Genomic DNA, 27,342 nt, shown 5'->3' on the forward strand with positions numbered 1-27,342 from the left:
ACGGAGCCCACACACCAGCCAGTTAGGGCATTGAGAAGTTGAGATGGTAAACAATAAAGAGGTTCTTTAATTTGAAAAATTTAAGCAAACTTCAGCCTATCAAACTATCATCAGTGCTCATACCATGAAGATTGACTGATACACAGACTGAAACTAATCTGTGTTTTTCAGAAATTTAGTGTATGGAGAAACGCAGTTCAGTGATGACAACAGCTTAACTTTCAAACAGCTAAGTGTAGGTTGGGATCGCAGCTCTGAAACACCAGTTGATGATGATGTGTTGGAAGTGTCCCATGTGGCTGATGGTGTTTTGCACAGCCTGTCTAGCCTCTTGTTAGTCTGTGGCCATCTGTTGATGCACAGCCCTCTCCCAGCTTCATCACTCACAGTCTGCAGCCTCAGCCCAGCCCGCTTGTGCTTTAATCAGGATGGATAACAAACAACGGCAGGTCACTGCCGCCCTCCCATATTAAATCACACTGCGTGAACCTGCTGCTCGACGGCTCTCTGTTCAGGTAAGGGTCACCTGTAGCTCAAAGGGAAAATGAACAGCATTTTTCATAGCATTAGTTTGGTCCAGGGAGTCAAATACTGGCGAGATTAAGGTGCACAATTGTTAATTGTTTGGTCTGGTACTGCAAAACTTGGCCATGAGGTATTATGGTGTCAATTCACCGCTCTTGTTCTGTTCAGTAGTCTGAAGACGCCCCTAAGCACACAATCATAAAGCAATTCTGAGTGCGGATGACCTATGGCCCTGGTGAATCATTCAGTAACTCTGGAATTATGTGCTGAATGTGATGGTCTTTGGTTGCTTTTCCTTAGTGGTGAATCCATAACACCTTCTAAATGCTGTTCCTGGAGGGGGAGATTATTTTTTTCTCTGATGTTTTGCCGCAAATATCAGTGGCATTTATCCTCTTAGTTTCTGCCCTGCCACAATCTGTCATTTCAGTCACATGCTACTGCGGTGTACACTTTCTTGTTCTTAATGTGTCTTCTCCCCTTGGAGAAGGCAGGTTGGTGAAAGATTACTGTAATTCCCCATGGCGCTGAGGAAAACATGTCACCGTGCCACAATGGCAGCGGTGAAACAGTTTCATTTTGGTGCAGGACACTTGAATATCTGGTTCACCCTTTCAGTCCCATACTTCTGATCAGCTGTCGAATTCTTGTCACTCTGTTGAATGTTGAATTTTAATGGGGGTTTTTTGCTGAAAAAATCCCATAAAGTATCAAGATACACCAATCTTTCTTGATCTTGATGCTTGAACTCATGTGTCCTTGGTCCTGTGAACTCCTGATAGTATTTTCTCTGTACATTGCACTCAATTCAGCAGGCTATAGGGAGTTCAGTAGGCTGTGTGGTGTAGACACACATGAAAAATTCATCCTGGCATAGTGTCTGCGGCCCTGTAGCTTAATGGACCTGAATCTAGTCAGTGTATTTTGTCATCTCCCACAACACGTTGAAGGATATGCCAATACTAATACAAACACTGCTGGTCTTAATTGAAAGTGTGTTGATGGAAGTGCCAAGACCTTTCAGAAAACTCTGTTAGCTTTATTATCGAAAACATAATTTCATGCCAGAGAGTCTTCAAATGGTAATTTCATACAACTCAGCCATCCTATCTAGGGCATATTGACACTGCGAGACATTTGCTTTCCATGGAGCCGCCTCGGTCTGTAATGGCCCTGTACTATTATCAATGTGCTGGAGCGATATTACTTGTCACCGTGGATGTGAAAACTACATTGAGAAATCGGCTGCGGGGCCGCAAACACCCCGCGACAAACGGGCAGACACTCTGTCGGCAGTGTTTTAAACAAGCTCAAAGCTCAGGGTCTCGCACTTAAACAAGTGACAAAGTACATGACTCTGGTCGATAGCGCTTTCTGGCACACAGCGAACGCCAGCTTGATTGGCGGCGCTCGGGCCCGTCTTGTTTCCGCTTGGTTCGCCTTTGAATAGAATGAGTTATCCTCACAACTCCTGAGAAATAGTCTAGGGTATTCTCCAGTCTATTGCTCCCATTGCGAATGGATTTCTGCATGCTCACCATTGCAGCCACATACACACACACACTCACACACACACACACACACACACACACACACACACTTTTCACACAACATTACACACAGGTCTGATGCCGACTTTCTGGGTTTTTGCACTAGTTTTGAAGTGTCCGTCTGTGTGGACTCTACTCTGTAGATATGACGAAATAGACAGCGGCCATCACAAAACTCTGCACATGAATTTTACACAGCGAACCAAGGCTGTTCTGCTCAGTTACTGCACAGTATTCAACAATAGGAGCCAAGAAACAAAGGAAAATAATCTCGCTCACCACCTTCAATTAAATTGTCTTCTGCTTCAGCTCAAAGCAACGTCTCTTCTTACAGAAAGGCCTTCGCGTTGACCCCACAGAATCAGCCCTAAGCGTATTAACAGCTTCTGGACTCAAGACATGACTCAAGGCCATGGAATGAATAGCCCCTAAGATTATGTTGTTTTCTGCTTTATCAGACTACACCAAGGTCATGCTGTAGAGATTAGTACGGTCTTATCTTTACAAACCTGAGTAAAAAATGCAACTTGTGTGTTGCGCTGAAACGTGTTCAAGAAATGGCAGTGTTGTTGCGTCACATCACTTACATGCAGTCACTGTCTGAAGTGTTTGACACATCAGCATCACTAGACTTTTGGTGTCTTCTTTGAGAATTCAGTTGGAATGGGAAGGATGAACTTCATTTCAGCATGTAACACAGTACATGGGTGTCTCTCTGACTGACTCGGTGCCTTGACCCTGAGCTTGGGCACCAAACCATCGCCCTCCCACTCCCATTTCTCAGGCCGCCCAAGGTCAGTCTGTCAGTGTGAATCTGCCAAACTTGCATTCCCATTGAACTCCTTAGAAAACTTACAGTAGCCACAGAGAATCTGAATTGTCCCTGAATAACTAGAGGCAGGCTGGTGGGAGCGTAAAGTTTTTCAGCTAGCACACCGGGTCATGGCCCGGACATTGAGTCAATCATCGAGTCATCCATTTATTCCACATGCTATTCCGCTCTATTCCCGCAGGGCAGAATCCATCTGACAGCTGAGTTGAGCTGCATTGTTAATCCAGGCTGCATTTTGGTCTTGGCTGAGCTACGTTCGCAATACATTTTAGGCATTTACTTGATGCTCTTTATCCAGAGAATTATAATGAGTGCAAAAGTCAAATAAGCTTTAAGTCCCAGATCAACACAATTACTAGCAACCTAGGTTAGAGCCATATTGGCTAGATAATTAGTCCCTCTAGCTTTAAAAAAGAAAATAAAAATACATATTATGCAGGTCATCTGTCAAAAATCTGTGGTTAGAAAAAAGGCACTATACTACGGCCTTTAGAAAGAAAAAGAATAGTAAAATATACATTTTCATGAAATGAACACAGAACATTTTCAGCGTTTCTTTTGATGGATCAAAACATCCCATCAACAAAAATAAACTATCTTTACATATAACTAACTTTTTGCCTAATAAGTAAAGTATAAAATAATAATAAACTTCCATTGGAATGTAGCTTTTAAAATTGAAAAAAATTGAATAGGTAAATAAGCTGTCCTGTTAACAAATCAACTGCATTTGAGTAAATCAAAAAATAAAGTAAACAAGTCTATAACCACATTACAGTTGCAAATAGGGAAACTTCAATCTATAGATTAGATTATAGTTTATATTGCTATAGCCATGCCCTATATAACCTATTAATCAAATGATAATATTTTAACCAGTAAGAACTATTGTCAGTTAACAAAGTCTCAAGTATGACAAATTACAACACACTCCACTTGCTTAACCCACTTTTAAACAGTATGCACCAAGGAAAACTGGACATAAAACTGCACACTCCATGCTGTAGCAATTTTCCTAGCAATTTTGACTTATTGGCTATGGGTGGTGAAAGGAGTCTTGCTGAAGCCAGACTGATAGTGACTGAATAAAAGAACATTGCAGAACATTTTTGTGCGGTGCAGCGATTCCTGTGACCCTAGAACAACTGCATAAGAGAGTAATGCTAGAAAAAAATAATAAAATAACAGCTAAGGGGAGAGGTAGAAATGATTTTTTGAGAGCAATTGGAGTGTTCAGAGGAGAGAGGATAGGGTTCAGTGGGGAGAGGATGACATGATGAAATCTTTCAGTCTAGAAGATGAAAAGTGTCTGCCGTTTCGACCGGAGAGAGAAGGTCACTCCACCACTGGGCGGGGGGGGGTGGGGGTGGGGGGCAGAGTCGAGAGACGGGTGGAGCGATGACCAGCGGCCGTCCGTGGCAGAATGTAGAGCACAGCCTGGCATGTAGGCCTGCACCGTGGCCTGGAGTCACGGGGCTGCAGATCCCTTCACAGCCTCGTAGCGGTGTTTTGAATTTGATATGAGCAGTCACACACAGCCAGTGGAGGCGGGGGGAAGTGAGGGAGGGAAGCGATGTGGGAGATAAAAAAGGGCTGTGGATGAGTTGCAGGGCCTGGAGGGAGTGTTTAATGAAGCCGGCCTAGAGGGACGTAGCAGTTGTCCAAGCGAGAGACGACTAAAGCTTGAACGAGGAGTGAAGTTTCTGGTGAGGAAGGGTCTGATTTGATCCTTTGGTTTGACTTTGAGTGCATTGGCTGCGATGTGGCCCTCGCAAGAGTTTGTTGTCGAGAGATACACCGAGATTCTTGGCAGGCCGGGCAGGAGTCACCGGGGTCTCGTCAGGAGTGACAGAGAGGTCTTGTAGAAGGTTTGCCAGGGGGAAAAGAGCAGCTCAGACTTGTCGAGACTGAGTTCTAGGTGGAGGGCAGGCGTCCGACTTGAAATGTCCGTGAGGCAAATGGAGATGAGTGGGATGAGGGGATGGGAAAGAAGAGTAGAATGGAGTTTGTCTGCATGTGATGACAGGGCCAAGGGATCTAATGTATAGAGTCTCCAGTGAAAACAACAGGTCCCCTCCACGATGCCTGATAAGTGCGACAGGTAGGAGGCAAATCATGACGGCGAGGACTCAGAAACGCTCTGGTCAGCAGCGGTGGCGAGGAGCATCAGGTTGGCATTGTCAGAGGCAGCGAATATGTCTAGGAGGATGAAGACTGAAGAGAGAGAGTCGACTCTGCTGGAGTGTTGTGACAGCGAGCAGCGCAGTGTAAGTGGAGTGGGCTGTCTTGAAGGCAGACTGGTTGTGGTCCAAAAGGCTTTTCTGTGAGAAATATTGAATGAGCTCTGAGACACGTTCAAGAGTCTCAAGGGAAGAAGTCAACCGCAGGCTCTGGTGTGTGTTACAGTATTTTACAATTGCTTCTGCCCAGTTTTCACAACAGAGTTTCAGTGTACAAAATGCTTCATGCAAAGAGCCAAACTGACTTGCCAAAATCTTACCTTAAGACTCAAAATGCTGTGCTTTGGTACAACGTGCACAGCTCTAAATCACAAGCTCTCTCAGAATACAGCCACTTCACATAAGAACAATGTTACAATGCTTATTACTAGACACACAGATCACTAAATCAATTCAACATGTATTTTTAATCATGTCTCGTTACTTCCAGCTTACTGCACCACTACATAAAAGGCTGGTAGAAAACCTGTGTGGATGTTTCTGACGACATGGAGCCAAAACAGTTAGTATTGAACGTGGAGGTTGTGGTCATGATTGCTGTAAAATAGTGTAATGTATTGAGTTTCAGCTTGTGTTGTGCTGCTATAGAATGGTCGCTGTATGCTTTACATTATTTGTATATAAGAATCTTGAGTGAGTCTTGTGTGTTACAGCATTATTTGTTCATTTTCAGTCATTACTGTACTTTTCAGTATCGCAACCAAAATATTTAGTGGTTTGGTGTTTGGGGTCTTGTGTGAAAACACAATCCTTTACAGTAGGGGAGAATAAGGCAAGATGAGCCACCCCTTGTTTCTAGGCAACCATACACAAAATGAATCATGTGATCATAGATTTAGGAAGAGAAATGCATTTCCCTGAATCTGTGATGGAAGAGAGGAGGAGAGAGTCATCTCACAAATGTGATTTTTTTTTTGCTAATATCAGGTGATTTCATCATGATAAAGATGTCATGATTCTTGTGTCTAAGTGGAAGCAGGTGCATGATATTTTAGTTTAAGGCTTTATAAAGTACAGTATGAGCATAAGTGTGGACCTGAGTTGCTGTGTGAGGCAGTTTTGTCAAAATGGTGGTTGTGGAGAAAAATTAGCCACTGGCCACTTACCTTAGTCTAATTACATTTACATTGTACATTGAGTCAGTCATCGAGTCATCCTTTTATTCCACATGCGATTCCGCTCAATTCCCGCAGTACATTTATACATGGTATTTTTTTTAGATCACATAGAAGAGATAATTATGCCACAAGACTACAAACACTAAACCAACAGGGGTTCAGCCTCCATGGAGGAAATAAAAAGAGCAACTAAAGAAGAGTGAGAGGGAAAGTTGATTCGATCAGTGGAAAGGGAACAGAAGATAGACAGAATGACACTGAAGACAGATATTGAGAAAATCAACAGAGGAGATGTACCAAGAATGACACACACACACACACACACACACACACACACACACAGACATACACACATTTTCAGACTAGCTCTATATACAATTAAATTTAAATCACATGTAAGAATCCATGTTATTCCTTTCTCAGTCAGCATTTAATGGTGCATTCGTTTGACATGGGAAAGACGGTAGATAAGAGCTTCCTATGTGAAAATTTGGGTCACATCAGCTTTCAGTTGGTAAATAAACACTACTTGGGAACTTGGGGTTTGGCAATGGACCCTGATTTCTCTGACTTCTTGAATGCTGACCAACACTAAAATACCTGTAGGCAAGTCTAGGGAATGATACATTAATTTCAAATACAGCAGCCAAAATGAATGGCTTTCATTGCATAAGTCATTATGTGATCACACTCTCTTAAATGCCACTACAATAAACATGAACTCATATGTATCACTCAATAAGTTCATGTGTGTTAAGCATGAAAAAAGCTGATCAGGAGCAACCAACGTCTACAGAAAACTACAAACATAGCATCTTAATGGCTTCAAATGAGTTCAAACACACAAACACTTCCATGCTATTAACTGTCAAGTGGTTCTGACGGTTATTCCCATATGATTTGAATGCAAATGATAGATGTAATATTACAGCTTATTGTATTTCTGAACTATTATTCCCAGTGAGATTTATGTTCTAGTGATGCTGTCTGTTCTAAACCAGAGAATTTGATCTGATGCCTAGAAAGTCATCCTGGGGTAACTGTCAAAATCCCATTTCCCCACTTGTCCAATTCATTCTTTATGGACTCGCACATTTATATGACATTCTTCCCTCTTTTTCTGGCTATGGGAGACAGCGCCGAATGTTCACTAATACAGATCAAACTGTCTCTATGTCTCACACCTCAATACTCTGTGGTATTCTCCTTGAACAGGCAGGAGACTGTGATTTTATTTTAATAAAAAAACTCAATCTAAACTGTATTTTTGAAGCAACTGAGAGTCTCCAGTGTCTGTGAAAAGATGCTGCTTGGGTTTTATAACAGTGCTCCGGCTTGTGTGTTGTCCTATATGGTGTGATGGTTTGGGAAATAATTATCAGAGAATATCAGGCTAAGAAAGCGGAAACAGTGTTTGAGCATAATCTTCAAACTTCTGGATAGATAGAAGTACGTAATGAGCAAGCTGAAATGAAAAACAAGATTTGGGATGGTAACTTTGATCCTCTTCACAATAGACTAATGAATTACAATAGCTGCTTCAATAGATTCAGTCTGCCAAGAATGTCTGTAGAGAGGATTTGAACAATGATTTGTACCAACTGTATTGAGACTCTTGAATGAGCTTTTCAGCCTTTTGTAACGCATACTAATAGTTTTGTTCCCTGTAGCATAACAGAAATGAAGTCTCTCTGTATTTACCATGTGCCTCTATATGATGTATCATTCACTACATGATTGTCTTCATGCCCTGTCATATTTCTGCTTTCCATGCAGTGAAAAACGTGAAAAGTATATTTTGCCGTTGCGTAGATACCTACTTGTCTTGAACATTCCTGTGATAGAGTAGCTAATGTCACCCTTCCTCCAGGTGATTGACAGCTGTATGTGTCCTTCCAGGTTGCGGAGCATGTTCTTGGCAGGAGAGCGCTGTGACGTGGAGACGCTGGAATGGGCCAAGAAGAGCTTTGGGGTTCCCGTCCTGGACCACTGGTGGCAGACTGGTAAGAAAGCGTCTCCTATTTACCGACAATAAACCTTTGAGTGATTTGTTCATAATCTGAGAACCGATTATCATGTTGTTGATGTCTTTAAAGCTGCTCTAGGCAAGATTTTTATGTAAAAATACACCCGTCTGTAGATTTGTCCTATTTATCCAGATGAAATTCTGGTGTCAGATATGGACACTTCTCCACACACAGGAAGAAACAAATCCAAACTTAAGAGCGAAACACAAAGCTGGACTTACCAACGTTGGATCTTTTGCCTGGATTTCTGGTGCATTAAAGTAATTTTTCCAACTGTTACCTCTCGCTGTCATTTGGAGCCGCCAGTGTGCCAAGATGCTTAGTGTAGTTTTGATAATGGCAATGTAGTAGCTTGAGGAGCATTCTTGAGTAAAAGTTCAAGGATTTAATTGTTATCACATAGATACTGAGATAATATGAGACCTTGAGTGCTTTATTAGCACTGGCTGTATATAATGTTTTAATTCGACTCAATCTTTAAGCCTCAGTCTCGTCTAAGCGTATCAGTGTGAGAAGACTATAAATGTGGTCTTTGCTGTATTTTAGTAGCCCATTGACATTAACTTGGCCTTGAGAAAAGGCATAACTCCACAAAATTGTTATTCCCTGAAAGCCCGCTGTCACTGTGAAGCACAATTTATCACACTTTCCCCCTCTGATTAATCCTTTCTGCATATTTTGTAATGTAGACCGGGGGATTGGACCCCTTCTAGTGGAGCACTTATTACGTTAAAGACCCCCTCCGTTTGAATTTCTAAGCTCCTCTGAGAACTGATCATCACACAGCGTAATGCGTCACCATTCCCACCAGTTATTTGAGTCTCTGTCAAAATTAGATTGGGATGTGCAGATAGGGCAGACAAACAGCTGCTGAGGTCACTGGAGAGGTGCTTTATGGGGAAAATACGCTTCATAATTTACACAGAACCTGAATAACTCAAAATGAGAGTCAAGACTGAATTCTTTAATGCCAAGAGAAAATTGGAACTGCTCCACTGTCAATGAATAGGAGGCTGTTTTTTTGGATTGGATCTAGAAAGTCTCACTGAAAGTCTTAATGATTAGTCTTGTGTAGCCAGACCTCCTCTGATCCCCTCACTTTGTTTTGGCTCTGAGCCGCCGCAGGAGAAAAGACTGGTTGAAGCTGTAAGTCAGGTGGGAATGAAGGCAGGAAAACATCCAGAGTGCATTTCTACTTCTTCCGCCAAGCACGTTCCATGGCCCCATTTTAAACAAGGGCTTTGATTGGCATTGTCTTTTATTATGTTCACTAGCGCTTAATTGCTTTTGCACCCATATGGGACGCAGAGCGACTAGCCGAGATGAGATGTGAGGACTAAGTTGTTTATTTAGCGAGGGGATGGGAGAGAAAAAAAAACAATCGAGAGTAAATTGTCTACCGGTTCCAAAGCGGAAATCGAAATTGCCATTTCCCCTCTGAAGCATCCTTTGAGTCAGACTACTTGATGATGAGACAGATGAGAGCCTTGACTTTCTTGTTCTTAACTTTGGGAGAGTCTTGTTCAAGTACAGACTTAACCGTCCAGGATTATATGTGGATTTTGTCAGTTTTCACTTAAACAAAGTCAGCCTGCAGTCATTTGTGGCTAATCAGCCTCCACTTAACATAGTCAGTCTCTCCATTGCACATTGCACCATTGCACTTCAGATTAATGTCATGCTCAGAGTGGCCGAGCCCTGATCATTTACAGTAAAGGCTTGTCAGGTCATGTCCCTTGGCTCACACACCAGTGGTTGTTCATTAGACAAGTGCGGGGGAGTTTGCTGTTTGTTTGCTAGAAAGTGCGTAATCTTTCTTTCTTCGCCTCACAATTGACCTATTATCCATTACGGCTGTTGTGGTTTTGGATGATAAGATATGTAATTGGGAGTGTTGGGTGCATGGTTTTCGCTGCATTGTTTCTCAGGCCTTGGTTCCTAATGATTCTTGAATGGGTAAGACCCTTTTAACCTCCTGGATGGGAGGCTTGTGTCCAGGCAGTGAGCCATCATGCTAATGCCGCTTTCTCCCCCTCTCTCAGCTCGATTACTGTCCTCCCCGAGCACCGGCAAACCATGATGAATGTGCCAGCAACAGCACAAGAGCGCAATTGGATGTCTCGTCGTTTTGTAATATCCTGCTAATGCCGATGGAGGATCGATGCGGGACAAGCAGACATCTCTGTGTTAAATATGGAATCAATACCGCCGTTGAAAAGGCATCGACCTTGAGGATGTAAATGCGACAGACAATCTGGGGAACTGCACTCTGATTTGGGCTCAGATTAGCCCACTTGGTGTGATTGGTCTTTCATTGGGAGCGTGAAGAGCTCAATATAGCAGTATTGCAAAAATGTGACTCGTCTTGTCAGCTGTTGAGTGTAATCTGCTGACCCTTGAGTTGGGCTGTAGAGCTCATGCCTCTTGTCACTGCAGCGAAATCAGATTTCAAGTTTTTTTGTGGCTTTTTTTTTTTAAGTCTAGCATATGCTGTAGCTTTGTGCTTTGGATCAGTGACTCTGGGGGAAGGCCATTTCAGCTTCAGTCCGAAAAGGAAATGAATTGAAACGCTACCCAGATACATATTGGACAGCAGTAATCCATGGGCACATAGAAACTGAATATCAATCAATTCTCAGAACTGACTGGGTGCAGCGGAATGGAATTCCATCTCTGTGCTCAGTTTTAACACACACACACACATACACACACACACACTGAACCATTGTTACATAAGGCTTTTCGATAAGCACTTACTGTAAATGTGAGCGGTGTGGGAGTTGAAGGGGTAAGCAATAAGCAACAATTGCAATAAGTAAGCCTGTCTGTGCTGTGTGGTTTAAACACTGAGTTGTTGTTCTCTCTGACAGGTCTTAACAGGTCTAATACATCCCACAGCAGAGAGCAAAGGTATAAAAAACACCGGTGCTACTCTCCACCTTTGTGTCAGCCTGTCTGACTTGCAGTGAAGATGATAGGACTTTATAAAAGTTTTACAAGACTGGATGTGCTGAACAGAGCTGCTGATTCTCTGTCTCTTTGTCTTCGGCTTCTTTGTTTTTGAGGTAACATCTCATTCTGCTTGAACATTGGGCTGTTTCTGTCATGGTGGAGTTTGATTCACTTCCTCTCTCTCCCTCACACACACACACAATCTAACACAAAATACTGTCACACTTTGTATCTATCACAACCAGGTGATTTATTGAGTTTGGAGAAAAAAACTCTGGCACCCTCTTGATTTCTGTCTAGATGTGTAAATCCCATTGGATTCTTCACCCCCTGCTAAACTCAATAACTGGCAGCTGGCGGGCAGCGCCGAGATCCAAATGTGTTCTCAACCTCTTCACGGGAGAATGGATTGCTCCTCGTCTCACCTTCTTTTTCTCTGTCTGTGTGTGTCTGTGTGTGTGCCCGACTCAGTTTGACTGCAAACTTGAGAGACAAAATAAATAGACTTGGTCAGGTTAAACATATTAGATGGTTCATCATTCATTTATATACGTTTTTGAAGGAACAGAGCAATTTTTTAGCCTTTATTTTTCCAAGGAAAGCAGACTGAAATCGCTTGCTTTTTTTCTAGCAACACCCACCTTCACGTTCATACAGCTGAACTGGGAGCTGCCCAGTACATCCAGTCTTGATGGTAGTTGTTCAGTCATTCACATTTCCTAGCTTCGTTTTCCCAGCCGGTCCAAAGATTTGAACCAGCGACCTTCCAAACGCCCAATGGGATGTCGGCTGAAAAAGTCAGCAGTCTGGCCAGGACACGGCTCACATGTCGCGATACAGCTCTGAGTGTACAAACAGTCCACACTTTTGACTCCCAGATATGATATGCCAGTAAGAGGTCAAAAGCGTGTCGACTTGCCAGGAAGAGGCAGTGTGTATGATTCCCTCCTGCCTCTGCCGAGTTCATGAGTCACCTCGCCGCCGGTGTCACACCACACTGTTTCACCGTCTCTCCGGAGACAGGACATCGATCATGCGACTTTTAGCGGTGCCAGCGCTTTGACAACTCTCCTCCATCTTCCCTTCCAACAGAAGGGAAGCAACTCGGTTAATGGAAAGGAGTTTAGCATTCAAGGCTCGTTTACTCAGGAACGGCCGTCCCAGAAAGGAGAGACAAACTTCCTTGAGAGCCTCATTAGAGCTTTATTCATTATACACGGCACACCTGAAATGCAAAGTTTGTTTGCATCCTCTGGCTTTCGACTCAGAAACAAGTCATTTTTCAAGCTTGTGACAGTCGTTTAAAGTCTCGCTCTCTCTCTCTCTCACCTGCTCTTTGCATCTATAAATAATGAAAGATCTGTCCTTCTGCCGTTATCCATCCTGGGGGCTTTGCTCTTTGTGGTCACCTACAAAATAGATACAAATTGAACAGAATCAATGACTACTGCAGTGGCTCATAAATCTTCCCAGCTGCATGCCTGTAATCTCTCTCGTCTGGAATGTAATATTCAGCGGACGAAAGCTGTAATCGATGGCGTGAAAACAGAGCCGAGAGCGATGAAGGCCAGGAGGCTGTGGAGGGACAACAGTGTCCTGAGGCGATGGTAGGTGAACTGCATGGCCAACACTGAACTGCAGAAAGTGGCTGTCATGCAAAAAAATATTCTAGTCTTTTCATGTTTACAGCTACAATAATATGGGTGCCTATTGCTTTCCTTGAGGATCTCAGAGTTTTGATGCTGCACATTTACTCTCCAGCTACTCGGGGTGAACCTGCTGTATCATCACCGTAGAATTAGTTATTTATCAAACGGGGCGCGCGCTTTTCCCGGTTCCTGTTAAAAGATGCATCATGAAAATCAGCATCTGCGACACCACGCCGGCGTTTACCCCCACTTTTAAAACGGTTCATCGAGCATGCACGCCGCGTACTCCCTCCGACGCCAGAAAAGATGAAAGTGGCTCCGAGTTTTTGGTGCGCATCAGTTTCCCATCCGTCCCCCCCCCGGAGGCTTCCCCCTGCCCCGCAGCCAAGTGTGTAGCACTGCTGATTGGTAAACAGCCGCATCACACAGAAGAGCCGGCGGCGCTCGCTCCTTCCTACCGCAGCTCTCCTCAGATCTGCACAAGGCCCCGGTTGGAAATGGGAGGAAGTCAGCCGACACAAAACAAGTCAGTTTGCTGTGATGGTGCCGTGGAGAGGGGCAGCGTGAGTAAGACGCACGGCAGAGACGAGGTCATGGGTCGAAGTACGTCTCTTGTCCTTGAGTAGAAAACGCCGCCGCCCGCATGCTTCGATTTCATGGAGCTTGGCTTTGGAATACATATCCAGGGACAAACACTTATATTATGCCAGCTGTTACCAATCCAGGATTTGTCGGTGATCACATACAATACCAAATTTACACATTCTCTGCTGGAGATATTCAATTATGCAAACAACCTTGCGGGCAAAAGTTTGACTAATTTGATCAGTTTAGCTTGTGATTAGTTTTTATATAAGAGCACTTGGCTGGAGAGATTGGTTTTCCGAGATAGAGTGGAAATGATCGGCGCGCTCGTTATTCCCATGTGCGGCGGACTCAATCATTTCTCAGCCTCTCGCTGTCATCTGATGTGCTGATTCATTCTGTCTCATCAACCCAGCCATGACACCACGCTGCTCTTTTTTTTCTCTCTCATCCCTCCTCCTACCTTCAGCATCATCATCATCTGTCACTCGCAGTTATGTGCTTCCTTCACACACACACACATTATTTACCCCACCACCACCACCACCCAACACACACACACACACACACACAAAATCTTTCACCCTTGAGCCACCCAAAATCCACATGCAACCCCAGCCTATTTCCCTTTGTGTACATATGAGAAAATGGCTGCCATTTTGAAGCCTGATAATAATCTGTGCGCTATTTTAAGACCCAAGCGCCATCGGCGGGGTGGGTGGGGGGTATTGGGGGTGGGGGGGCTGGAGGGGGGCGATGATGAGCGTTGCTGATGTCACTGGCGTTGCCTGGCAACCAATGTGTGTTTCCAGTTGGCAGGGTTTGGCTGCCTTGCCAACGAGAGGTGGCGGATAGAGTCGGAGATTACAGTAGTGCAGTAGACGCTCTCTCTGTCTCTGTCTGATGGTCTCTCTCTCTGTTTCTCTTTGCTAATCCATCTCTCTCCGACAGCAGATGCCTTTGTTAATAGATGGTATTATCTTGTAGAAGTGAATCGGACCTTTCAAAAGGTCTGACTTGTCAATTAACTAGAGAATTGGCTATTTCTCCCTCTGGCCTTTACCAAGTGCAGCGTTGGCAAAGGGCTGTTTTACTCCTCCTGGAGAATAGTGAGAGCTTCAGAAGGTCGGTCCCACACTGTGAAGGGGAGTGATACAGCCTCCTTGGAAGCACCGTCCTCTTACTGAAGAAAAACAGAGGCTTTTATCAGCCCAGCATTTACCAACTCAACACATAAACAGCAGTGCACTGGATCACAGGGTTAATAGGGAAACGTAACTTGAAACTGAATAAAATGTTGATTATTTTAAATCCAGCACCTGTATGATATCTTTTCACAAGAAGCTTCTCAGCGGTCAGCTGGTGGTTCTCCAGGTATCCGGACTCTTTCATCCATGCATCTGTGAAGCTCCTTTGATACAGCCAACAACTCAGCGGTAGTAATGAAGAACTAGGTTTTGTATTGATTGGACCACCCCTATTTTGAATCAAGCAATTGCACGCTATGTTTGTTGACATCATTTGGGGGATGTGGATACCAAACGCCGTGGTTTGAATTCAAATTATTTACCAGCCAATTGGTAATCAAGAAAAGAAAGATGAATTGGGTTTCTGTATGAACGCTCATGCTCGCCCTGGATTATGACTTTTTTACAGCTGCATCTTTTTCTACACTGCGGCACCTTTCAATCGTGCAGCATCGTACCTACAGCACATTTTCTCCATAGGAAAAAGTTACAGTGTTGGCTTAACTGTATAAAATGGAATTGTAAAAGAGAGCCCAACCCATTTCCCTTGCCTTATTGGTATTCCTTCCCACCACTTTTCTGCACAAAGACCAGTCCCTCTGCTTCCCCTATTAAGACACACATCAGAATGCATTTCTTTTCACTCACATTGTGCCTGTGTCAAGTCACCCTCGTGCCCTGTGGCCCACTTATGGGACATGCATGGGGGTCTTGGCTTTGCGCCTCATGTCAGTCAAGCACCAAAAAGCTGCTGTCACTCAGTCCGCCTCATTACGACGCTGCAGAGACAGTAGCGCAGATGTCGTGGGCGAGCGGCTCATGTAATTACAGGTTGGCGCCTCTCCGAGAGCCGAGGTGCTACGTTTGCGTTACCTCGATGTTTACTGGAGGCTGCTGTCATCAGGTCTCTAACCTGGGAGCTCGTCTGGCATTCGCGCCAAACCATTGTGCCATTCGTCTGTTGAGATTTCTGAGGCACGAGCGGGGGTCTTTCATTAGCAAGTTAAGTAGCGAATTTGTATGCATCAACATACCTCTGAGTGTATGAGCAGAACTGTCTGAAAAGTGATAAGGGAGGCAATGTTTTTAGCTGATGGAATGAAATTGTCCTCTAAAGAGTCCGACTTGTAATTGGAAGTGTGTGTACGTGTGTGTGTGTGTGTGTGTGAATACTTGCGCATCTGTCTGTTTCTTTCATGTCTCTCTTTGGTGGGCAGCATCTCCGACCTTATGCAGTTCTTAATTCCCCACGCATTTCACTTCTGTCATTTCTCTCTTCCCTCTCCTCCTCCCTCTTGCGCTCAGTTTTCTTCCCTCGTTATTTTGCTCGATTTTAACATTCAGCCCAATCAGAAAGGCTTGATTAACCAGCCCCTTGGTCTCTACCTGTGTCTGCCTCCTCGGCAGACTGCCAAAGACAGTCTTAGTCTAAGCTGTATTGTCCAATACAGACTCTTAGCAGAACAAATCCTGTGAGTCCCTTGTAACATTTGGACTTCCTCTCATCCTTTGACCCAGACTCTCAGAGAAAATGCAGGGGTAAAAAACCAAAACCACTTACAGCTATACACACAAATGATCTATTCACAGACGCATTTTTTCATAGTGTTTCTATTTCGCTGCCATGTTGTATGAAGTGGATGGATTCTTGGTAATGAAGCAAGTAAAAGTGAAACATGAAACGCGTATCATAAAAAAAGACAAGAACATAGAACACTGTCTAGCCAAGCTGTTGGCCATCTATTCTCTCTCTCTCTTTTCTCATCTTCTCATCCTCCTACGCTTCCCCGTCTTTTCGCCTGACCTTGGGTCGACTATCTGGTTCAGCTCTTAAGTTACCCCAGCAACCACATATCACCAGGACAACCGCAAACCATGCTGTGCATATGTATGATGCACATAAAGCACTCCCTTGGATGTATATGACACTGAGAGGCAGGACACATGAATGACAAACACACAATTTTCTTTTCTTGTGTGTGTGCGTTAGGGTTAGACTGATATATTGGCCTGATATTGGATACCATTTCCACAGTGGTTGAGTTAAACCTCAACGACCAAAGAGTTTTTCTGGCTAACGTTAGACTGAAGCCTAGTGAAAATGGTAAAGGATAAAAGAGGAGGAAGCTAATATTATGAAGCCTAGTGCTCTTGCTAATAACTGCAAAAAAAATCCAATCTAGCCAATCTGCTAGATTATCTAACTGAAATAATTAACTAGCTAACCTAGATAATCTAGGTTAGCTAGTTAGCCTAGCTGACCTTCCACATTCAAACTAGCCATACTAGCACATAGTTAACTAGTTAAGCTAACATGAATGCCATGGTCATGAATGAGTGAAAAAATAAGTAATTTAAAATATTTTATTTATATTTTGTATTTAACAATACAACAATATGTGCCATATCCAAGGTGAGCATGCATACAGAAGATCCAGTTCAAAAGAACAATATACTAACCCACAAAAGGTGACCACAGAGAACATCAGGCTCGACCTCAGACAGGCAGACCCATTCACTAGCCACCTAATCTAAATGTTAAGGGTTGGCAGCTGCAGTACAAACAGGCCTCTAGGCTGGAACGACCTGCCCAACAAAATCAGTTTACCCAACTCAGTGTGCTCCTTCAAAACACTTTTAAAATACAAAATTGCCCTTTTGTATTTAACATGTTCTGTTGTAGCATGGTGTATTGCTGGTATATTGGTTTTGTTAGTATGCTGGTTATGTATAATGGCTGGGTAGCATAGTCTTATTGTCCCTCACCCACACACACACTTAAATTAGTTTCACATTTTTGTTTGTTTGTTCACATTTTATTTATTTCTTAGGTTTTTATTTATCTTGCAGAGTACTTTGTACTACATGGCTTCGACAGTGAAATTCTTTTATGAGGAGCGCTGAACCAAAAAACATCAAATCCAACATGACAACTCAACAAAGAGTGAGGTAACACATCCAAAATTGTGTTTCATATTGTGTGCCTCCATAAATACGTGAAAGCTGAGTATTGTATCTAGTCATTTTCCAATTTCAAGCTTAAAAATCCTTCTCCAACTCATCTGCTTCTCTTTATCTACATCTCCTCCTCTGTGATTGGTACAGTTGGGATATCAATAAGGGATAATGGCTTTTACCTGGATTCACCATATCAGTTGAACCTTACTGTGTTTATGTGTGGTTGTGTGTCTTAGTGTGCAGGCAGTAACATTGTTAGAGGAGAAGACAGTTGTTGCCTCTGAGAGAGAGAGTGAGGGCTTGAGGAGTACCAAGGAGGAGAGAAAACACATGATCAGAGAGCCGGGTTTTGTTTTTACAGACAACAACCCCCCTCCAAGCTACTAGTAATGAGCAAGGTTGTTCGATGGTTCTCTCCAACACCGACCCCCCCTCCCCCACCCCACAGCATCCACTCATTCATCACACTCAAAATGCCTCTCACTGGCCGAGCTGAGCTCCAACAGGTCGAGGGAAGATTGATTTGTTTGTGTACAGAGGAAAGGAGCGAGAGAGAGAGCAAAAGAAAAGGGAGAGAGAGAGAGAGGTAGGACTAGGGTGAGGCTGACCGAGAGTCAGACCGCCAGTCAATCAGACAGATAGACAAGCACACAACCCGAGTGTATGTGTGTGTGATAGACTCCAGCCCACAGACGATGCTTTGACTCGTTTCCATGTTCAGACTCCCCTAGTGTTCACTCACCTGTCTCAGCCAGTGCTCTCTAGCTTTTTTTATCCACCATATGTGATCTCACCTTCAAAATGGGACTAGAATAGTAGCAATGGCACTGTTTTGACTGTCTTAGCTGTCTTTATCATACGGGCAGTTTTCATAGGAAACCCCAAATAGACAAACGTTAGACCACAGACCCCCATTTGATAAGATTTAGATTTTTGATGGTGTTGATTTAGTATTGAATTGTATAACACTGTATGTGGTGAGAGTGAAGCCTATGATGGGAATCATAGGCTTGTACATTCTCTAATAATGTCTAGTGAATTAAATTGTTATCATGTCGATGAGTCCTTTCAAAATGTCAAACTGTCCAAAATGTTTCCTAGCATGATTTCCTACCAGGCAATCGAAATGCTTTGGGAGCGTTTTAATCATGTTTTTGTATCTATTCTCCATTCATCGATCCTATCTACCTGTTTCTCACCCACACATAGATTGGACCCTTTGAATTTCCTAGGCAGCCCATTAGTCTCTCTGAGCCACGGGGGTGTTTTCTAACCAACAGGGATAATGTATAGTCAACAACTGCCGCGTTGTGATCTATTATGTCTACACATCTGAGCTGGGGAAGCAGCCTCGGGAGTTCTTGGGAAACAAAACCTGAGTCAGCTATTAAAAACTGAAACCTATTCTCTTCAACTTACCGCCTCTTATTTAATATGCGAAAAAAGGATTTTAGCAAGATTACAAATTATCACTCATTGAGAGCTCACTGATTTGTCTTAAATTGTGCTGATGATTTCTTCACTTTTGGACTTGATTCTACACCTGGAATCTGTACAGGCAACGCTCCCTCTTCCTGTACGCCTTGTAAAATGTTAAGGGTCAATTATGTTGTCTTTTTTCATTTGGGTTTTAGCTTTATTTGCTGGGCGTGAATTGCCTGCAGCGAGCCCCGGCGCTCCCATTTATACAATCAGGTTTAAACACGCTCACGCTGACACAGCTCAGTGTTGAGCCGTTTGACGATATTGGCCCTTTTATTAAAATCGGATATTGTCCCGCCATTGTCATCCAGCTCTGATATGATGCAGTTTGTTTGATTACAAATTTATTGGGTAATTTATATTAATCTATAATATTTATTCATTGTCTATGGGAAGCTCTTAATCCAAATTGATTCTACTGCAACATTTTGGCCAGATTCAACACAAGTAGGCCTATGCATGAATATATTATTATTGTCCTGGGTTTCAATGAAGATTTTTAGTGTCCCCCATGGATGAAATGCTGTTTAGCCTTTATTTCTTTCTATGGCTACTTAACATGGTTCAGTAGGTGCCTACATCAGGGGTATCTCAAGCCATAGAAAAATGAAGACTTTTGCAGTGGTACCTTGACTTGCTTCTTCATACAATATCATTTGTGCACAGTTTCAGTCCAAAAATATCAGTATTGGCCTTCAAACACGCATATCAGTCAAATCCTAGTAACCTTCCAACAACATGAATCCAGTCCTATCTTCTCAAAGGTCACTTCCCCTTTGCTCTAGTTCCAGTCAGCTTATATGACGGTCATAAATGTTGGCAATGCGTGTAGTTGTCACAAACCTGACTGGTTGTCACACACCTGAGGGGGAAGCTGAAGCCGTGATTGGTCAGCAGGGGGTCTGTCATCACCTTGCACTTTGACCAGAAGGGCGGGACCAAAATGCTGCCTTGAAGGGATAAAAAATCATTTTGGAACGTTGGTGGTGAGCTCTGTCTGGACCGAGGGTGATGGGCTTTGAACCCTGCAGGGAGTAGCTAACCTGCCGCTGATGAATGAGGCTTGAGTGGCTGCCAGTTCAGAGGCCACTGCAGTTGGGGAAAGTAGTCATCTCACCCTTGCCTCCCTCTTCATCCGATAGCTTAATCCCCCGGTCAACCGACAGCTACCTCCTGCCCCCCCGTATGGCGGTTCATGTCTTTGAAGCCTGCGGTGCTGAAGTTGGAAGTAGGTTTGTGCTGGTTTGATTAGCAGTAGAGGGGGAGATACATTCTGGATCCACTGAGCAGGTGAACCAACCTGAATTCTGGGAAACATGGATTCAAGTTGCTGGAAATGTTCCACAGGGATCTTGGTCCTTGCTGAGTTGAAAGTGCCAAACGGTTCCTAAAGATTTTTCAGAGGCGCGTTCATGTTACTAACATCTCATCCCAAAGGTCACTATCGGGTTGAGATCTGGGGAGTGGGACTGAACGAAAGTCACTGTTATGTTCCTGAACCGTCTTGACATGGTGCTATATTTTTCTGCCTGAAGTTACCATTTGTCTGATATTCAGACTGGATGGCATTTCGTTTTCAACTTGAATCTAGAGCCAAGTTGTGAGGTATAAGATGCCCTTCTGCACATCACTGTTGTACTGAGCTGGTATTTGTATACTTGTGACCGGCTGTTAGCTTGAACGAGTCTTGCCATTCTCCTCTGTCCTCTCTCATCAGCAAAGCATTTTTCGCCCTCAGGACTGCTGCTGACTGAATGCCTCATGCCCCTCCACCATGGTGGCATCTGTCTGTGTGTCTGTGTGTTTGGAGACACATTCTTGTGAACACAATAACTCAAGAACAATACATTATACAAACTTCATACTTAGACCTCAGGTTCCCCCTGTAGAATAGATGAGCTGATTAGATTTTGGAGCACCTAGCGGCATATTTTTACATATTAATGAGGAAAAATGGCGTGACGCTTGTGAACACAATAACTCAAGAACAATACATAACAGAAACTTCATACTTGCACCACAGGTACTCCTGTCTGATTAGATTTTGGAGCACCTTGCTGCATAAATGTGCATATTGATGAGGAAAATTGGCATTTGTAAAGACCATAACTTGAGAACAATACATGGTAGAAACTTCCTACTTACACTGCAGGTACCCCCCTATAGAGTAGATGATTTGATTAGATGTTGGAGCACCTTGCTGCATACATTTGCATGTTAATGAGAAAAAATGGGTAGCACATTAGGCAGCTCATTCTCGGTAAGCTGTATACACAGTAAGTGCCAAAAACCCAGAAGGTTGGCTTTTACTGAGATGCTGGAACCGGCACATCTGAGACTAATGATCAAACGATTTTCAAAGTCACTTAAATCACACATCTTCCCCATTCTAATGTTTAGTCGAACAGTAATATAACCTCTCAATCGTGGCTGCAGGCTTTATACTTGTGCTTTATGTGCCTCACTGTCTGGAGGAGCAAGCTGTTTGCATAAACGCAAAGGTGTAATAAAATGGATGCCGAGAACAATGAAAGCAATCATGAAGTTGAAAACACTCTGCTTTTGTACTGTCTGTCACCTGTTGTATGCTAGTTAGATGACACACGAGCTGCGTTTAAGTAGGGCTGATGGACTGGGAATAGAAGGAAGACATGGCAGGCAGATGGAGCATTCATCTGTATCTTTCTTCTTGTATTTTCCCTGAGAAACCCACCGACACCTACAGATTGCAAAGTAGGGCTGTTTCTTTGCAGGCTCGGTGCCTTGAAATCTAGGTTTAACATACGGAGGAGACCGAGATTCAGATCTCTCAGGGCTTTTTTAAGCTGGGGCTGCTCTGCTGCTGTGCGATTTCCGATGTAATCTTGCTGCAGATAGCTTAGAGGGGCTGATCGATTCTGTTATTCATTCGCTGGGTGGGCTAGTTGGACTGTCAAACAGGCAAGCCCGTACTGGAAGTGGAGCAGTGTTGGGTGGTGGAGTCAGAGAGATGCCCATAGGAGCTGTCATAGTTCTGCGTAATGTAGGTTAATGCTGCTCACAGGAGCAATGCAACCCAATACCACACAAACTGTCAGGCTAGTTTGTCTGGCTCACCATTCAGAAGGTGCATATAGAGGAGAGGAGCATGGAGTATATCTAGAGAAAAGGGATGATGTACAACAAGAGTTAGGTTGTTTCAAAAGCATAACGTTGGACCACTGATCCACATCTCTCTCTCTCTCTCTCTCTCGCTCTCTCTCGCTCTCTCTCTCTCTCTCTCATATCAGAGACTGGCTCAGCCATCACCTCCTCCTGTATCGGCCTGGGGAACTCACTCACGCCCCCTGCTGGACAGGCTGGCAAGCCTGTTCCAGGTTACAACGGTAAGAGAGTCACAACAACTGTACATCTAAATCACATTCATTAAAGCAGACACACTGAAGACAAACCAACCCTGTCTATTAATGGGCTTACTCTGCTTGTTTGCCCCCAAATCTGTGTGTGTTTGTATTTGTTGTTTGGATCTATATTGACCTGTAGCTGTATTGATTCTGATTTAATATTATGTTTCCACTTCCCAGCCATCATTATGTACACATATCCTCAATCACAATTACTGATAAACCAATATTTAAACCAATCAACTGATGTATGGCTTCCCAAGTAATGAATTTTGCTTTGAAATGGAGAAGACTAAGCAGCTGTGCATTTCCCTGCACAGTATATATATATTGCTGTTCCAGCTTGCCAGTGGGTGAAATATGGCCCCTCTGAATATGATTTGTATGCTCTTCCTCTTTCCACCAGTCACAGTGATCAACGATGACATGCAGGAGGTGCAGCCAAGAATCCTGGGAAATATTGTGGTGAGGTAAGCCGCACGGTTACGTTCACAGCCCTGCGAGCAGCTTAGTCATTACTCTATACTCCCTTTGTCTGTCTGTCGTCTACACACACACACACACACACACACACACACACACACACACACACACACACAGACACACACACTCACTGATTTAAAGTGTGACATAAAAACATCTTGCACACCCTAATCAAATTTCAAATCCGATTCTTCAGCCGTTAATCTTAATAAGTCACTGTTGGGCAGCTTGTATCAGACTCCGAGGAACTTCACTCCTCTGTTGTTAGGGCTAGAAAAGGAAGGGTGTGTGTATTTGTGTGTGTGTGTGTGTGTGTGTGTGTGTGTGTGTGTGTGTGTAAGCGAGTCGGTGGTGTAAAGTGGGCTCCATCAGAAGCTCCAGCAGTCAACCCTAGCCCTTTGTGCTCCCTTATCTTTCAGCCTGTTACCTTTCTGTTATCGCCCTCCAACTCCACTTTCCTGCTCTTTGTAACTGCTGGTACTGACTCGGTGCCAACAAGAGGGATTTCCAAGGAATCCACACACACAGTGCACACAGTGAGACAAGCAGGTGGAGTTGTAAACAGACTGTGATACTGTACCTCCTTCTATTAGCCAGTAAATCTCACACCCCTAGCCCTGATCTCTGTTCAGAAACCACAGCTACATGAATTCATATTCGACAATATCTAAAAACAGCGAATTTGTTGTCAGAAGAAGACATATATCCTTGCATTGTGTTATGGCTGTTATGTGCCTTGTGTCTTGATGCCAAGAAGAAGGAAAAAAAAACATTAGTGGGTAATTGAATTATGTTGGTTGCGATACAAATTTGAATGCTTCAAGTGTAGTTTTTCTGCATGGGAAGTCTTCAACAGTGTGTGACAGGCTCATTAAGTTAAATGCAGGCAGCCAAACCGCAGCACATTATCAGCTCCCGGTTTTATTCTTCTATTTTTTTTCCTGGCTTGAACAATATTGGAGGAGATGCCCTAGATTTTGCTGCAGCCAGAGGGACGTTTTGTTCCCATCAGCTTTCAACAGCAAATCAGCATCCAAAATAAGATCATCGGTGCGTTTTTAATATGCGCTTCCTTGTATCAGAATGAATCTACGCAGAGGCACGTTCAGAGGTTAAACCTGCCAAATGGGACCATCTTGGACAAGATACGGGTCGAGAAAAGGGATTACTGGTAGCTCCTGTGTAAACAAAGACTCAATGACCCAGCTACCCTATCTCCCAGTGTGTGTGTGTGTGTGTGTGTGTGTATGTATGTGTGCGTGTATGTATGTGTGTGTGTGTCTGCACGGTCTCAGTGTGGGTCAGGCAAGGTGAAGTCCAGCAGAGACTGGCGCTGTGTCTAGACTGACCGTGGTGTAGTGAAATAATATCCATGGCCAGGCGCTCCCTTATCGCCGTATTGTTTTAAGTCAGATAGACTGACAACCATGGAAAAAAAACAAACCTAGACCTGGACCAAATAGTCATTTTATGTCTAGAAACACATTGGAAATAAGTCTGTTACTCAATTGCGTCATCTTTTATGATTTTGAAATGCCTAATTTTTGTTTTCGTCATGGTGGTTAGCAGGATCATCACTTAAATCACTTCTTAAAACCTATTTTATAGACTCACTTTTATAAAATGTCTCCTATCCTATTAGTTTTACTACTATATTTTGCTACACCTTATTCTCATCTTTTCATCTTGAGGTACAGACTTAATTTTACTTGTTTTAATTTACTAAACACACTTTAACTCTTTTTGAAAAAGTGTTATATACAAATTAAGTTTATTATATTTTAAGGTGCATTTTGTTCCACAATAAATGCGTTGAAAAAGTGATGACACTTTCACAGTGTGGAGCCTATTATTTTAGAGTTATTGTATGGTGATTTCATCATTCAAAATCTCTAAAATAGGTAATGATAGGTAGGTTTTTTTCTGTTTTTCTCCATGCCTGTATTGCATTTTGGAATAGAACTTTTCATGTATGCAAATGTAGCCAAATGGCTTGACTAAACTAAACTAAACTAAACTGATGGTGTATCTTTCCTTTCCCCCTCAGACTCCCTCTACCACCTGGTGCAGCGCTGTCACTGTGGCAGAACCAGGATCTGTTCAAGGAGCTCTACTTCACTAAGTTCCCAGTATGTCCTGGCATTTCCTCACAATACACTGTGTATTGGACATGCATTAGTTCCCCAACTTGATACATTTGCACTTACAGTAGACATGTTGTTAATTGCAATTTCGCAAAGGTATTTCTTTGGTCACTTTCATTCAATTTTCCTTGTATGCCACTGGCATGTAGCAGATAGATTTAACCGAGGTGAGTATATGGTATAAGATGGCCCTCTAGTGTTTAAATGTTTCATCACACAAATACAGCATATGCCCCTTTGAGATGTTTGAGGACCAGTGAGAGGTTTGAATGACTGATAAATATGGGAATACTGGTGCAAAACACTTTTAAACTATGAAACTTGTATGTGCATATATTACTAAGCACCTGTAGAATTTTGATTGCAGTTGAATGTTTTAGTGACAAAAATTACAACATATGTGCTCTATTGATATTTTCAGTAATTCTACTATAATGCTCCTAAATACCAAGGTGTAACATAATGCTGACATCCCTCCATCATCAGGGCTACTATGACACCATGGATGCAGGCTTCGTGGATGAGGAGGGCTTCCTGTACATCATGTCGCGCTCTGATGATGTCATCAACGTGGCAGGACACAGGCTGTCGGCTGGAGCGTTGGAGGAGGTAGGAGAAGGATGAGAGATGAAGCGGCGTAAAGATTTTCCCAACTCTTCTTTCGGTATTGTAATGTATGTATGTGTTTGTGTGTGTGTGTGTGTGTGTGTTGCAGTCTGTGCTGCAGCACCCTGGGGTGGTGGACTGTGCTGTGGTGGGTCTAGAGGACGCTCTGAAGGGCCACGTCCCCCTGGCCCTGTGTGTGCTCAGGACCGGTGAGGCATGACAAATGTACAGTTTTGTGTAAACAAAGTTATAAATTACTTGTTACCCGTTAATTATTTCTAAAGTAATATTAGCATTTTATACCATTACACCCCCAAAATTGGTGATTGCATCCTCTCTTACCCTCAAAAATCAGGATTACTCGTCATCCTTTCATTGAAATCAAAGTAGTAGAAACACTTGCACAGAGGGAAAGTATGTTTTTAAGTAAAACAAACTGGGGTGATGGGGGTGGGATGTAGGATAACAAAAGTAATGACTTTTTTGAGTAGTAACTGTAATACTATCACTGAAACTGAAATAGTAAAATGTAACATTACTCATTCCTGGGAAAAGTAACAATATTATTTTAAGGCATTACCATGTAACACTGCTGTTTCAGGGTATCTTAATTGTGTAGATTCATTATTTTCTTATATTACATTACTTACCCTTAAAGTTACAGGTAGTACAGTAGTAAGTCTGACCCACATGCATGTCCACTCTTAGATTAATACACAACAGGGTTAAAGGATAAGGCTGGTGTTTTTTAATGCATTGCTAACTGTCAACAAATCCTATGAAAATAACAAGATCAGCTCTACTCCCGTTACTTTCTGACTTCTGTGTGTGTGTGTGTATCAGACGTGCAGAAGAGCAAGGAGGCGATCGTTAATGAGATGGTGAAGCTGGTGAGAGAGACCATCGGGCCGGTCGCTGCCTTCAGGAAAGTGCTGTTTGTTCGAGGACTGCCCAAGACGCGCTCCGGCAAGATCCCCCGCTCCTCTTTAGCCAACCTGGTCAACGGCAAGCCATACAAGGTACAACGTTTTTTCTTTATTAGCAGGAAAGGGGGTTTTAGCTCTGATGAGAGCGTCAGTACTACAGAATAAATGTGCGGAGTGGAAATACTGTTTGCACATGTGGTTTATTCCTCCCCTGTGCTTGGATTTACAGCCGCTCAGAAGACGATAAATCTTATTGTGCAGTTCAGAATTTGAATAACGACGGCACATTAGCAGGCCCTGCACTCCTTTAATAGACTTGAGGGCACATTGGGGATTTCATCTCTCTACAGCTACCAACTCAATTTTGTGCTGATCGGGTGCTGGAGACCCCAAGAGAGAACTGGATGACAAACTGAGCATCATTACACCTTAATGTAGGTCTGATTACAGACAGAAATACAGGGTTTCCACGGATCCTTGAAAAGTGTCAAAGTCTTAAAATGGATAATCTAAATTTAAGGCCTTAAAAGTATCAAAATATCGTAAATACAGTCTTATTTTCTATTCATCATACAATGACTGGTTTCTTTACACTGCATGTCCACTCTTAGATTAATACAGAACCGGGTTACTAA

General features: G+C 43.2%; 1 protein-coding gene across 1 annotated transcript in view; it reads left to right on the plus strand.

Annotated features, from left to right (window-relative positions):
* Positions 1 to 27,342, plus strand: part of acss3 (acyl-CoA synthetase short chain family member 3) — a 38,257-nt gene that overhangs the window by 9,993 nt on the left and 922 nt on the right. Inside the window, exons 9-15 of the mRNA XM_071512441.1 lie at positions 8,165 to 8,268; positions 22,435 to 22,530; positions 22,955 to 23,018; positions 25,079 to 25,160; positions 25,662 to 25,784; positions 25,891 to 25,990; positions 26,625 to 26,800. Coding sequence (XP_071368542.1) covers positions 8,165 to 8,268; positions 22,435 to 22,530; positions 22,955 to 23,018; positions 25,079 to 25,160; positions 25,662 to 25,784; positions 25,891 to 25,990; positions 26,625 to 26,800 — 745 coding nt within the window. The remainder of the gene's footprint in view (positions 1 to 8,164; positions 8,269 to 22,434; positions 22,531 to 22,954; positions 23,019 to 25,078; positions 25,161 to 25,661; positions 25,785 to 25,890; positions 25,991 to 26,624; positions 26,801 to 27,342) is intronic.

This window comes from Centroberyx affinis, unplaced genomic scaffold (assembly GCF_046629955.1).
Source record: "Centroberyx affinis isolate AG114_WGS23_722 - 3 ecotype Tasmania unplaced genomic scaffold, CSIRO-AGI_Caff_v1 ptg000277l_1, whole genome shotgun sequence".
NCBI lineage: Eukaryota > Metazoa > Chordata > Actinopteri > Beryciformes > Berycidae > Centroberyx > Centroberyx affinis.